The sequence below is a fragment of the Amphiura filiformis genome, chromosome 16 (genome assembly GCF_039555335.1).
Source record: "Amphiura filiformis chromosome 16, Afil_fr2py, whole genome shotgun sequence".
Taxonomy (NCBI): Eukaryota; Metazoa; Echinodermata; class Ophiuroidea; order Amphilepidida; family Amphiuridae; genus Amphiura; species Amphiura filiformis.
Window position 1 is genome coordinate 14377642 of NC_092643.1, and position 12083 is coordinate 14389724.

General features: G+C 36.0%; 1 protein-coding gene across 3 annotated transcripts in view; it reads left to right on the forward strand.

The window, feature by feature from the left end:
• Nucleotides 1–12083, forward strand: part of LOC140135605 (protein NDRG3-like) — a 102308-nt gene that overhangs the window by 68277 nt on the left and 21948 nt on the right. For all 3 annotated transcript variants that reach the window (XM_072157148.1, XM_072157149.1, XM_072157150.1), the window contains 5 exons: nucleotides 5209–5271; nucleotides 5853–5913; nucleotides 8698–8784; nucleotides 9496–9573; nucleotides 10389–10492. In XM_072157148.1, coding sequence (XP_072013249.1) covers nucleotides 5209–5271; nucleotides 5853–5913; nucleotides 8698–8784; nucleotides 9496–9573; nucleotides 10389–10492 — 393 coding nt within the window. The remainder of the gene's footprint in view (nucleotides 1–5208; nucleotides 5272–5852; nucleotides 5914–8697; nucleotides 8785–9495; nucleotides 9574–10388; nucleotides 10493–12083) is intronic.

A 12083-nucleotide genomic window follows, 5' to 3' on the forward strand; every position in this document is an offset into this window, starting at 1 on the left:
GCCCTCCATGAGTAAATACTGTATCTACAAGTATATAACATGGTAGATACTGTGTTTTACTGTAGGATGGTGGTATTTGCTGCCTGCCTTTTTAACTCCACATGTGTAGTTATGGTTTCCTAGTTGTGTAAGTCACCGAATTTAATCAAAACTATTCGTATTGCTATTTGAAAAAGCGTTAACCCAAGTGTATGACTGTTTGTACTCATTTGAAATCATTGCTAGTTGAAAATATGATCCTGTAAATTGCAATACTGGTATTAATTGTAAACTAATGTGATTTTATTTAGAATTTTGTAATAACTTAATGGTGACACCACCACTTGACACCTATTAAATTAAGAATGGGTTAAAGAAGTGAGCACACAGTAAATCCGCTCTTACTATATATACAACAGTTTTTACCTCGGCATGGGATTCTTTTTTTAAACTTGGATATATGCATGAGGCTAAAAGCCTATCTAATTTTATCCAGTCTTTTTCAGGCAACAGCAAAGAAAAATGTCACAAGCAAACCAAACTCATCTGTTTACACATAAAAATTATTGGGTTTTTCCTTTTTTTTTGGTCTTTTTGTTGTTGTTGTTTTTTGAGAAAAATGTATATGGAAATTGGACATTAAAAATGATCCAACTGAATTATATTTCAGAAATAAAACCAGGGGGGGGGGCAACTCTACTTAAATTTTTGTTTAGAGATGTGCAGCACACTTTCGGAACTGAGAACTGATTTTCAGAAAAAAAAGGGGCTTCTGAACTGAAATTTCAACACATTTTTGGGAGGGGTCTAGTGAAGTAAAATTCAGCCAAATTATAGGTTCTGGAACTTTTTCCAAATTTGAGGTAAAGAGCTACAATTGTGGGAGTTTTAAAGAACTGGAGAATGATCTCCAAATGGGGGTCTTTGGAATTGCTGCATGCTGACAAGCCTGAAAAAGGGATCCTTGACAGCACATACATTGTACCCATGCCACCTTTACATGTGAGTACCCCCTGCTAATCTAGGCATTAGCAAATTAATTTTGATCGTCATTGGTAAAAAATTAAGATATCTGGGCAAATTAATAAGGAGCAAAATATAATTTTAAAAAAAAACATTAGAAATTAGACATTTAAGAAGCTCTTGACTTTGCAACCAAGTGTGTCAGAGACTAAGGGATTTCAACACCAGTAGTAAGCTTAGGTACTGAGCAAGTTGGTTAGAATAATAACTTAATTTTCAACATTTCCAACTTTAGTCTGAGCGGATCAGATCATGCCTTAATGACATCGCAGACAATGGATAAAGGGACAAAAAGTACCTGCTGTTTATGCACCAGATCTTGAAATAGGGCCTCTATAATTGGGCAGATTCCCTTACCGGAGAATGGTTTCACCATAGGACTCTGCCACTTGTTTGCACTCTCGTGTCTGCAAGTGAGCAATTTGTGCTTAAAATAAGTGCAAGTCAGAGTTAATTTGAAAAACAGATTCTCTTTCTAACACTGAGATGACATTGGGCTATTTTCGTTGAAATCCATATCCCCCTATGGAAGACATGACCTTAATCTTCCACACAAGGAGTGTGAATTTCAAATGGGAATACCTGAATGGGTGACTCCATTTTGAAATCTACACTCCCTGTGTGGGAGATTAAGGTATTTCATAGGGGGGAGTGTGTAGATTCAACTGAAATAGCCCATTCATGCTAAATGTGTTTAGTACCTTTTGTAAGCTTACCTTTTTAAAAGTCTGTGCAAATTCTGATCAAATGTTTTGCCAGTAGGTTGTACAGAATATGTGCATATTATAGTAAGAGTGGGAAAGGGGGAAAGTAAAGGAACTGTCAAAGAAGGCAAAACACGTAAAAGGGGAGAATAACATGTTTAGATTCACTCTGAGCAACCAGAGCGATGTATGTATATTGAAGTCTTTGAGATGTACATTTGAGGAACAGATATCAAAGGAGTGCACACTCTAAATAAGTTTGTGTAATGAAATTTGTAGACATTTTTTGAAGAAAATTGAGATGGGATAGTAGGGGTTGTTTGTAATATATTTACACAAATGTCTTGCTCCCAAAGCAGTGGGTATTATGGGTGTATTCAGAAGTAAGTTGTATTGGTAAAAAACTAAAACTAGAATTAAGCAGTTCGTAATTAAGGTGGCCCCCACACAAAGGTGTGTAAATAACAAAGGTTTGTTAATAAAAATAATATGCAATATGCAAATAAGCTCATAAATATTCATAAATATGCAAATAACATGCCACAAAAGTATACAGCAAATAAAAATAATATGCAATATGCAAATAATGCCAGCCAAACAAAGAACCAAACAAAGAAACAGGTAACCATCTGGATGATAAGCCCCACTTATGTGTGGGGGCCAAAAAGTAATGGGTACAAGTACAATTGTGAATTTTGATCATTATGAACAGTTTCATCAGACTAGCAATTCATCACATCTGACTGTTTCACCATTAGCATAGTGGTGAAACATCACTAACATGTGAGTAAATCACCTTCGTTTTCAGTTGGAATTGTTCACATGTGATAAACAAAATTCACAGTTGATTTCAACATTCCTAATGAACTTGTTCAAAGATTTAATGGGTACTACAATGTAAACTATTGCAGGTATCTTGAAAATTGTTGCAATCAAGTATGAGGTTTGTGGAGGGATGATGGCACAGCATGCAGGCGTTAAGGCTTTGACTTGGGTTGAAACACCTGCAGTACCATTATGTTATGCTCTTGAGCAAGATGCTTATAGCCTTACTTGCCTCTCCCCACTCAGGTGTAATGGGGAGCTGTTGGGGGTAATTGAAATGCTGTGCTACAGGTGTACCATTTATGATTGAAGGGAATGATGGTGACAGCAGAATAAATTGTTGAAGTTTAGTTTGCTGAGTACCCTGCAGTGAAGCATAATGTTAAATCACCATAATTAAACTATTTATTTTGCCACATTAATGAAAAATTGATACTGAACTTTAAAAAGATGAAAATGACAAACTTGTATATTGTGCTATATCCCAGTATGTGAACTCAAAACACTCAAGTGGAGGATGTTATTATACCAACTGAGATGTATTCACAAATAGAGTGCAGTGATTCAGATGAAGAAGTTAAATGGCAGGAAATGGAAGCTTAGTGCTGCTGTATATGTGGTATTGGTTTGCATACTAGGGACATGTCTATGTAATCGTTTTATAGGGTTCGTCTTCAAATTTGTTAAAGAGAGCATTCAGAGCAGTGGTTGGCAAGTGTACATAGAAATATGTTCTACTGCACCAATTCTGTGAATTGAAAATTTTTGTCCTTTTGTTGCACCGTCTGTCTACTTGAATGCCTGCTGGGTTTTCTGTCATTTGTTAAAACATCTTTTCCCCTTTGTTTTCTTTCTTCCGACTTCCTTCGTTTAATCCTGCCTTTCAATTTACCATTATGTCCCGCAGAATTAAATTGCTCGCGAAATTAACTTGTTTTACAGTATTTGTTTTATTGTTAATTGTAGTACATTTGGAAAATACACTTGATACAATTTGCTGTGAAATCAGTCTAATGTTGCTTGGGGAAAAAAGGTGCTAAAATTTCCGAAACCGATTGTCTATAAGTTAGTAATCATATGTGTTCAAGTTTCATGGGGTTTGCATCAAAATGTAGCATTTTAAAAAGTTGAAATTTGATATTTTTGACATTAGGCTTTAACATTTTTCTTGATAGTTACATATGGAATTCTCACTATGTCATCATTCTTTTCTGTTTTAGAATTAGCTCTAGGAAGTATTCAAATGGATCCTGTTATTTCTTGCATCTGAATTGGGCCAATCCTTTTAAAGTCCACACTCCCCCTGTGCAAGATTTGGGGAAATATCTTCCATGGGAGATTTCAAATGGAATTGGCTTATTAGCTAACTCTATTTGAAATTGAAACTCACCCATCCTCTGTGGAAGATTCAGGATGAATCTTTCTCAGAGAGTGTATGGAATTCAAATGGAGCTGCCTAATGTGTTCATTTCATTCGAAACTTAGTCTCTCCCTGTGGAAGATATATCCAGTGTTCGATAATCAGCTTAGGAAGTTTAGGTGCCGAATTTTGAACCACATTCGGTCTGCAACACTGCAGTTGCATAACATTTTTTTAAGCATTGAGTACTGGGATTGAGTAATCTGTGAGAAGATAAGAAAATACAAAAAATCGATAAAATATGGTGAAAACAAACTGCTACTCAAAATTTTGGAATTGCTACTCAAATCTGAAAGTGAGTAGCAATTTTTGCTACACAAAAAAATAGATGAAAATCGAACACTGGATATATCTAAATTCTTCCACAGGGAGTGTGGATTTTAAATGCAACAACCCATTTGATTTAGTATGTTAGCTTTATACTAGTTTTTGACAGCGATGATGTGATGCAAAGCCTTTATAAATTTATCTGACATTTTCAACTCAACACATATCAACATTGGTGTATTTGTAATGGTATATTATTCGAGTGTTATGCAAGCGAGAGTATAAGATACATTATTTGAGGGGCACGTTTGTTTTATGAAATAGAAGCAGCGTTTTATTGTGTAGCTGCTAGCACTATGGACCACAATAGCCTCATCCCAATGGCATAGTTCAATAACCTCAATTAAACAATCAGAGTGCAAAATTTGACCTCATGTTGTCGAGTATGAGTTTTTGTACTCAAATTTACAAAGGTCATTCAATGATATGTGCAAATGTATTGGGGTTATAGAACTGTGCCCCTGATAGATTAGCATATTGTGGATCCTAGTGTAGCCTGATGTACACATTTCACCAGTTATGTGTCAGAGTGTTTAATTGCTTCCTATTGTGTGCTTGTTATCAAAATATTTTTGCAGCATATTGATCCCACAAGTTGACACCTCAACAAATGTCAAAGTATGCATTAACCCCCTGAGCACTACCTGCCGATCTAATATTAATACCTCTGATTGGTCAATTACATGATATCTTCATTTAAATCACCAATTAGAATGGAGCTTTGCAAATAATTCACCCCCATTTTTTTGTGTGGTGAAATTATTCTAACAATGTTCCTGATAATGAAAACTTCTTTTTGGCCAATCGGCAGGTAGTTCGATGGGGTTAAACTGACGTTCTTGGGAATTGTTTCAGTATTTTATGTATTGTAACCCATGTCTTGTTACTTAATCCAGGCCTAATATAAATTACCTTTTGTTTCTTGTACAGCTTTCAATACCCAGAGATGGAGGCATTATCGGAAATTTTCACAAATGTTGTGGAACATTTTGCGTAAGTATGAAACTTAGAGATTTGCATCATTATTTTGTATTATAATGATACATTTGATATAAAGAGAATTCAAAATGACGTATGTGTAAACCTACATAAGCCGGCCATTAGGAGGTATTAATGCCACCAAGTCTGAGTCAAAAGTGAAGCAAAATGGGTGAAAGCCCTAAAATATTCTTACTTTAGGTTGTCAGTTATTGTGTGTTTATAATGGCTAAACTGAATATTGCAATTTGCATGTTTGGTTTAAAAAATGTCTACAAAATTGTCTCAGATCGTGAGAAAACTCAGAAATGAACTATGCTTCAATTTGTCATTTGACTGGAGACAAAATGTATTCAAAAGGTGTACCAAATTGTCTGAGATCTGAAATATCCAAAGAAAAAATAAACCTGCTATAATTTGTTTGAGTTAATATCAATATAGATTGAAGATACCTTTCGTTGCAAAGTATTGTTTATTATGCCCAGAGAAAATATTTTATTTTTGTGCAAAACTGTTTAATAACATGTTGTCTCAAATCTGAGAAAACTAATAAAAAAAATACTATGTTATAATGTGTTTTTATAATGTGTTTGTAGATTGAAGAAGTTCATCGGATTTGGAATGGGAGCTGGAGCTAACCTATTAGCAAGATATGAGGTAAGGTCATGAAGAAGTAAATTTATGTAGATGCAAGGGCTTAGGCAGCCACGCCATCCAGCCGTGTAGCTGTAGGGAGTGTTTTTATACACACCCAAATTTGTAAATACACACCCAGTTTTTGCCCACATGGCCTAAATTTACTAAGCTAGGTTTTTGAATTTATACACCCAAACCTCAAATCCTGCCTGAGACCCTGTCAGTATATGCAAACACCCACAACCGCAGATGTTGACCCACACTATTGAGTTTATACTCTATTAAATAACTCAACTGCAGTCCCTAACAGGGGGTCATTGCTTACACTGCTTTTAAATGCTGCTTATGCTTTAGAGCCACCGTCCAGGAGCCACTGTTCTGCAGTTGCTGTGTGTAAGCAGTTACACAGGTTTCTCTGTGTCCTTGTTTGCCGGTATTTACAAAAACACCACACACACTCACTTTCGCACACATATTCTTCTTCATTGCATATCTGCTTATCAATTTGTCAGTCATGCACACACCAACCCACCCCCCACCCACACAACCCTACTTGTATTTGCCAATCAAGGGGTATCATATACTGGACTGTGCAAACACGGACATGTTTTTTCTGCTTTTCTGTGCCTAACTGGGGACGTTGACCCGTTTTACACAATTTTGCACAATTTTTTTTATTTTAACCTATCAGCCAGGGACTGATTTTTCTATCAGCAATTGAAGATGCACTCTAAAATGCATTTTTAGGTAGTTTGCAGTCAGTTGCATATATCTCAGCTAACCAGGGATAGTCCCCGGTTGCAGTAACGTCCAGGCTTGGAATGTAATGTAATTTTAACGTTCGCTCCCCTACTTCTAAAGACCTGCAAACAAAGACCTACAACTTTTTCCTGTCTAACCGAGGACCTTTTTTCTGATGTCCTCGGCATCGGTTGCTGGGTGTCCTCGTTTACTCGCTTATTTTCAGGTGTGCATTCTCATTTGCAGGTTTTTACAAATACCTGCACCCCTACAGACACACAAAATGTGCACACGTACACCCCAAATCCTCTCTCTCTGTCTTGCTTTCTCTCCCAATTGTGAGAATGAGAAAAAAAATAATCATTCAGTGATATCAGATTTTAATTTTGGTTGACTCGAGGGGAATATTGATAAAGCATTTGTAACAATAGATTGTGTAAATGCCAGAAAATTGGAAATTGGAGCATTTCTTCAGTTTTTACCATACAAATCAATCATAGCTCTCTGTGCTTTCATAATAGTTTGAAGGCATGTAGTTCCCAAATATCTTCGATCTTCTTTCTTCAATCATACTCTACATAAGCCTGTATTTAAGTCTGAGCTCTAAATACATATATTCGGTTTTGTTACATGTTATTGATTCTGCCTGAGGTCTTCCCACTTCTTGAATTTATAAGTTGTAATATGTATGTCAAAGTACATGCGACTTGAAAATAGCTTGGCAACTTGATATCAAACAATTTGACATAATATGTGTGTCACCAAATGACAAATCATAAAATGCAAGCTATGTTTTATCAGACAAAAAAAAAGAAAAGTGTTTTTGACTCTTGCTGAGAAAGTCTTTCCAGGTGAAAAGATCCAAAACTCAAGTTTATGAGGATCTGCATGCTACCATGACTATTTCAATTACATGAAAATGATATCTCTGTGTTACTATAGCCAAAATTCTTAATTCTCGATCATGAGAGCCAACTTGGGTACAGTTATTTGCATCGAGCGTACTACGCAAATACCGGCGCTTACGGCACAAACACAGCTTTTGAGAATTGACCAATCACACGGTCATTGCTAGAATGCTAGGCAAGGTCAAGGTTCGGTCATGCAGGTCGCGCGATCATGTTATTCTATGAAAAGTACGCTGACGCAGAAGGTACATCCTCTCATGATCGAGAATTTATTATTTTGGCTATAGTTCGGGAGAGAAATGTTATCTCATTTAAAGGGTGATCCACATGTGTATTGTGATATTAGTACTAACTAGATTTCGCGGTTCTCGGGTTGGGCGGTTCTCGTGATAGGCCTATCTCTAATTACCCAACACCCATTACCCATATACCTACAAACCCCGTAGCCGTGAACCGTCCATGTTCTTTTTTGTCCTCCATTTCTTTTTCCTTTCCGTTTTATCATGTCCACTGGTCTCTGGGACGTAAGTATGTGGCTCTGCGTCGTTTACTCGCGCGATGGCGTAGTGCGAATTACACACGCGGCGAGTACGCGCATGATGGCGTAGTGCGAATTACACACGCGCCGCCGACGCGCGCGTCCGCGCGGACAGACGGACAAACTCTCTATCATTAGTATTAAGATGGGCACATTAAGTGTGAATTATGGATGAGGCTGTTGATTGGGACACACTCTTTTAAGAGTAAGGGTTGGGTTAAAGCACAGATCCTGGATCTGAATTTAAGTTACGAGTAGGTCATCAATTACTGTGTAAAGGGTATAGTAAAATCATTGTTGAGCAACCATCCCTCAACCATGGAGGCGTCCGGGCATAATTTCTCATGGCGGGACATAATGATAAAGGACATTCCTGGCCGATTATCATTTATACCGGCAGTTACCGGTACTCAAGGTCATTTGCATCACAACCCAGGTGAAGACTGAAGGTTTCAGCCGCAATGTTGGGTTATTCCTTCATGTAATCTTACACAAAGGGTTTGCTTAGGTTTAGGATTAGCCTACACAAAATAATAGCTTGAAGGATTGACCCAGCATGCCATTGGTTCTTCTGTCAAAAATGATTGATATTAATTTATTTTATTGTATTTTCACCAGCTGAATCATCATGAATATGTGGAGGGTCTTGTATTGGTCAACTGTGTATCCACTCAATCAACATGGACAGAATGGGCCCAGCAAAAAGTAAGTTATATATTTCATGTGTTGTTGTAATCCTTTTATACATTGTTATTTTTAAGTTGTAGTTTTTAAGCAATGTCATGGTTTTACGAAATCAATTGTTATTCTTTAAAATGTCATGGCACATAAATTGTTTTTGTACATAATCTGTGCCACAGAATATATGTGATCAATACTGTCTTTTCCATTGTTATGCTTTCATTTTATTTGATCAATTCAAATTCACATTTGATAAAAGTTTATTATTCATAGTCACAATTCTAAGGTATTCGCGATTTGATTGCATCTACATTAAAGCCAAGATAAAGAAGAATTGGTTGGTTTACCTCCACAACTTTAGTGGGGTATGTGTACATTGTAGACATGTGGAAAACTTTTCATTTTTAGAAAATTGCATAATAAACTTACCAATGAAAACTAATAAGATGTGAATGGGGATATTTCACTACTATACACATTCAGTCATTTTAATATTAAACCAGTTTAGAAGTATGAACTGTTTTAAAAGCCTTAAATCATAATTAAAAACTGCAACCATTCTGGAAAAAGAAACTGTGTTTAAGCGATTTCAAAATTAGGGTAGGTATTTTTTGTACAGAAAATAACTTTTTTTTTCCATTTTGAAATTTAACAACTAAACATTTTTTTCTAACTGGACAAAATGGAATTGTTCTTAGTAACAAGGTGATACTAATGACATTTTTGTTTTTGTAGCTTTCCAACTTTTATCTTAGAGGTAGAGGCATGACCAGCTATACACAAGAATATCTGCTCTGGCACTACTTTGGAAGAGTAAGTTTTTATTGTTCTACTGTTTTTAGATTATTTTAGTTTTTAATTAGTATTTATGCTAATATTGCATATGAATAAGAGACCATAATTTTATGTGCACCAATGATGACAACAAATAAAGAACCCCATGTAATGAAAATATATATTATACCATAAAAACTTGATAGTTAGCATATGTGCTTACTATCGAGCGCTTTTGAAACATGCAAACATGAAGAGCCCCATATATACCTTATAATAAGGAAAGGCTGTCATATGCTGAAAATCCCAAAGGTCTAGCATACTTGGTTCTAAAGTTATGAAGTTTTGTGATGTCCACTTTCTTATGTATTTTATTGTGTTTTTACTCCATATTTTTGCCTTTATCTCAATTTCCAATTTGCCACCTTTGGCCCTCATGGACCAGATTGTGTCACATAAAGTCATCTTTTAATTTTTCAGATAGCAATTTTGTAAACTAAAATTGAAGCCAAGTTCCCTCTTGAGAACAAGAACTTATAGCTTTATCCTCATGCTTTGCCTTTCCCTGTCATGCCATTTCTGAATGTGATATTGCTATAGAAAAGGTTAAACTATAAACCAAAATCCCACACTTAATAACAAGTTGCCATGTTTTTCCACGTTACTCATGATGAGTCTCGCAAAATTTGATTTTAATCAAGAATATTACTGCACCATTGCATCTCTCTCTGCCAATTTACGAAATTCTGCAGTAAACTTGTTCTCACGTGTGATATCAACTAACGTGATTGAAACTGTCGCATTAGATAACGCTCCATCATCAACCAATGTTCTTATTTTTGTTCCGTAATCAGGAAACAATGGAAACGAACCACGACTTGGTTACCGTGTTCAGAGAGTACCTGGCGAAGAGCGTCAATCCATTTAATCTTTCCTTATTCATCAACTCATACATCAGGTAAGAGAACAGACTTTGGTAGAGTATCTCAGACTGGCAGACAAATTCAATTTATTAGTTGCCATGTTTAGAGAGTAGCTTGGTAAAGAGCTTTAATCCATTTAAACGGAGAATATTGTAATTAAAAGCCTCGTGGAATTCTACATCAATATGGAGATTTTAATACCATTGGAAAAAGTGTGTTTTCCTGAGCAACCATGTGCACCGTGAATATTACACAAGTGAACTAAACTATACACGGTGCATGTTGAGTTAACAGGAATTAACAGCCTTACGCATAAATTAAATTTGAAAATCAAAACAGTAACAGTAATGAAACAGCTTTTTATCTTGTTTAGGAAAGACAGATAATGTCAAATAGTGAAAAGAAAAGAATAGAAACTTCCAAGATCAGATCATGTTTCATAATGCATAGTGTTTTCCCCTTGAGGCATTGGTGTCAATGAATCAATGCATGCAATTAAAAACACTTTCATCTCTGTTTCAAAGTATACATGCAATTGAATGACATTGTGGTAATTCCAGTTGAAATCCATACACCCCCTATGGAAGACATGACCTTAATCTCTCACACAGTGGGTGAAGATTTTAATTGGAGTCATCCATTCAGGTAACCCCATTTGAAATTCACACTCTCTGTGAGTCAGGTCTTTCATAAGGGATGTATGGATTTCAACTAGAATAGCCCATTGTTGAGATGTAACAATCCTATTGTTGAGATGTAACAGTCCCATTGTTTCTCATTTTTAATGCCATTCCACAGCAGCAACATTTAGTAATATGAAACTCTGCCAACAAGATGTTAGAGTTTTCAATTGCTTCAACGAGGCAGTTGTGCGTTTATTGAAGAAATTGGGAAACAATGAAGACATTGCTATCATGCAGAATATCCGAGAGATTTCTTAGTATTTGAAACAAAACCAGTTCCATTTGCCTTATATATATATATATATACTAGCTTTACCCCAAGCCTACCTATATTTTCTACCCAATAGGAAAGAAAAAACAAGTGAGATGAAATGACATATCCCCTCTGACGCTGGTCTGAAGAGGTGCCTCAGTGGGTGGGCTTCCTATTATTATTTGAGCGTTCTTTATTCAGGGTAGCCCTATCAGTGCAAGGCACTGCTTTCCTAGGGTGCCATGTTGCATACATAAACACAGCCAAATTAAAAAGTCTCCAGTAGCTCCATCCCCATTTACTCAGAGTCTGATGAGTTTATGGCAAAATCATTTTTATAACAATTTTCTATACATTCATGAAAGTTCATCTGTGTTGGTATAAATCATGATTTTGATTTAAACTTTTGATCCAAACACAAGGAAATAATTCCTACCTCTGAAAATTCCGAGGTAGGAATTATTTCCTTGTGTTTGGATCAAAAGTTTAAATCAAAATCAATTTTCTATACACTTTCCTTCGAAGGTTGATACCAAATTTGATATCAAAAGTTTAATCATCGTGAGCAGAGGAACCTTTGTTTGGAAATTCGTGCAATTTTAAAAATGACAATAGGGAATTGTATCACGTAGCGGAACTAGCATGAGTGCCAAGAATTACGTTGCCTGAATAGACCGGCAGGTTAAAGGT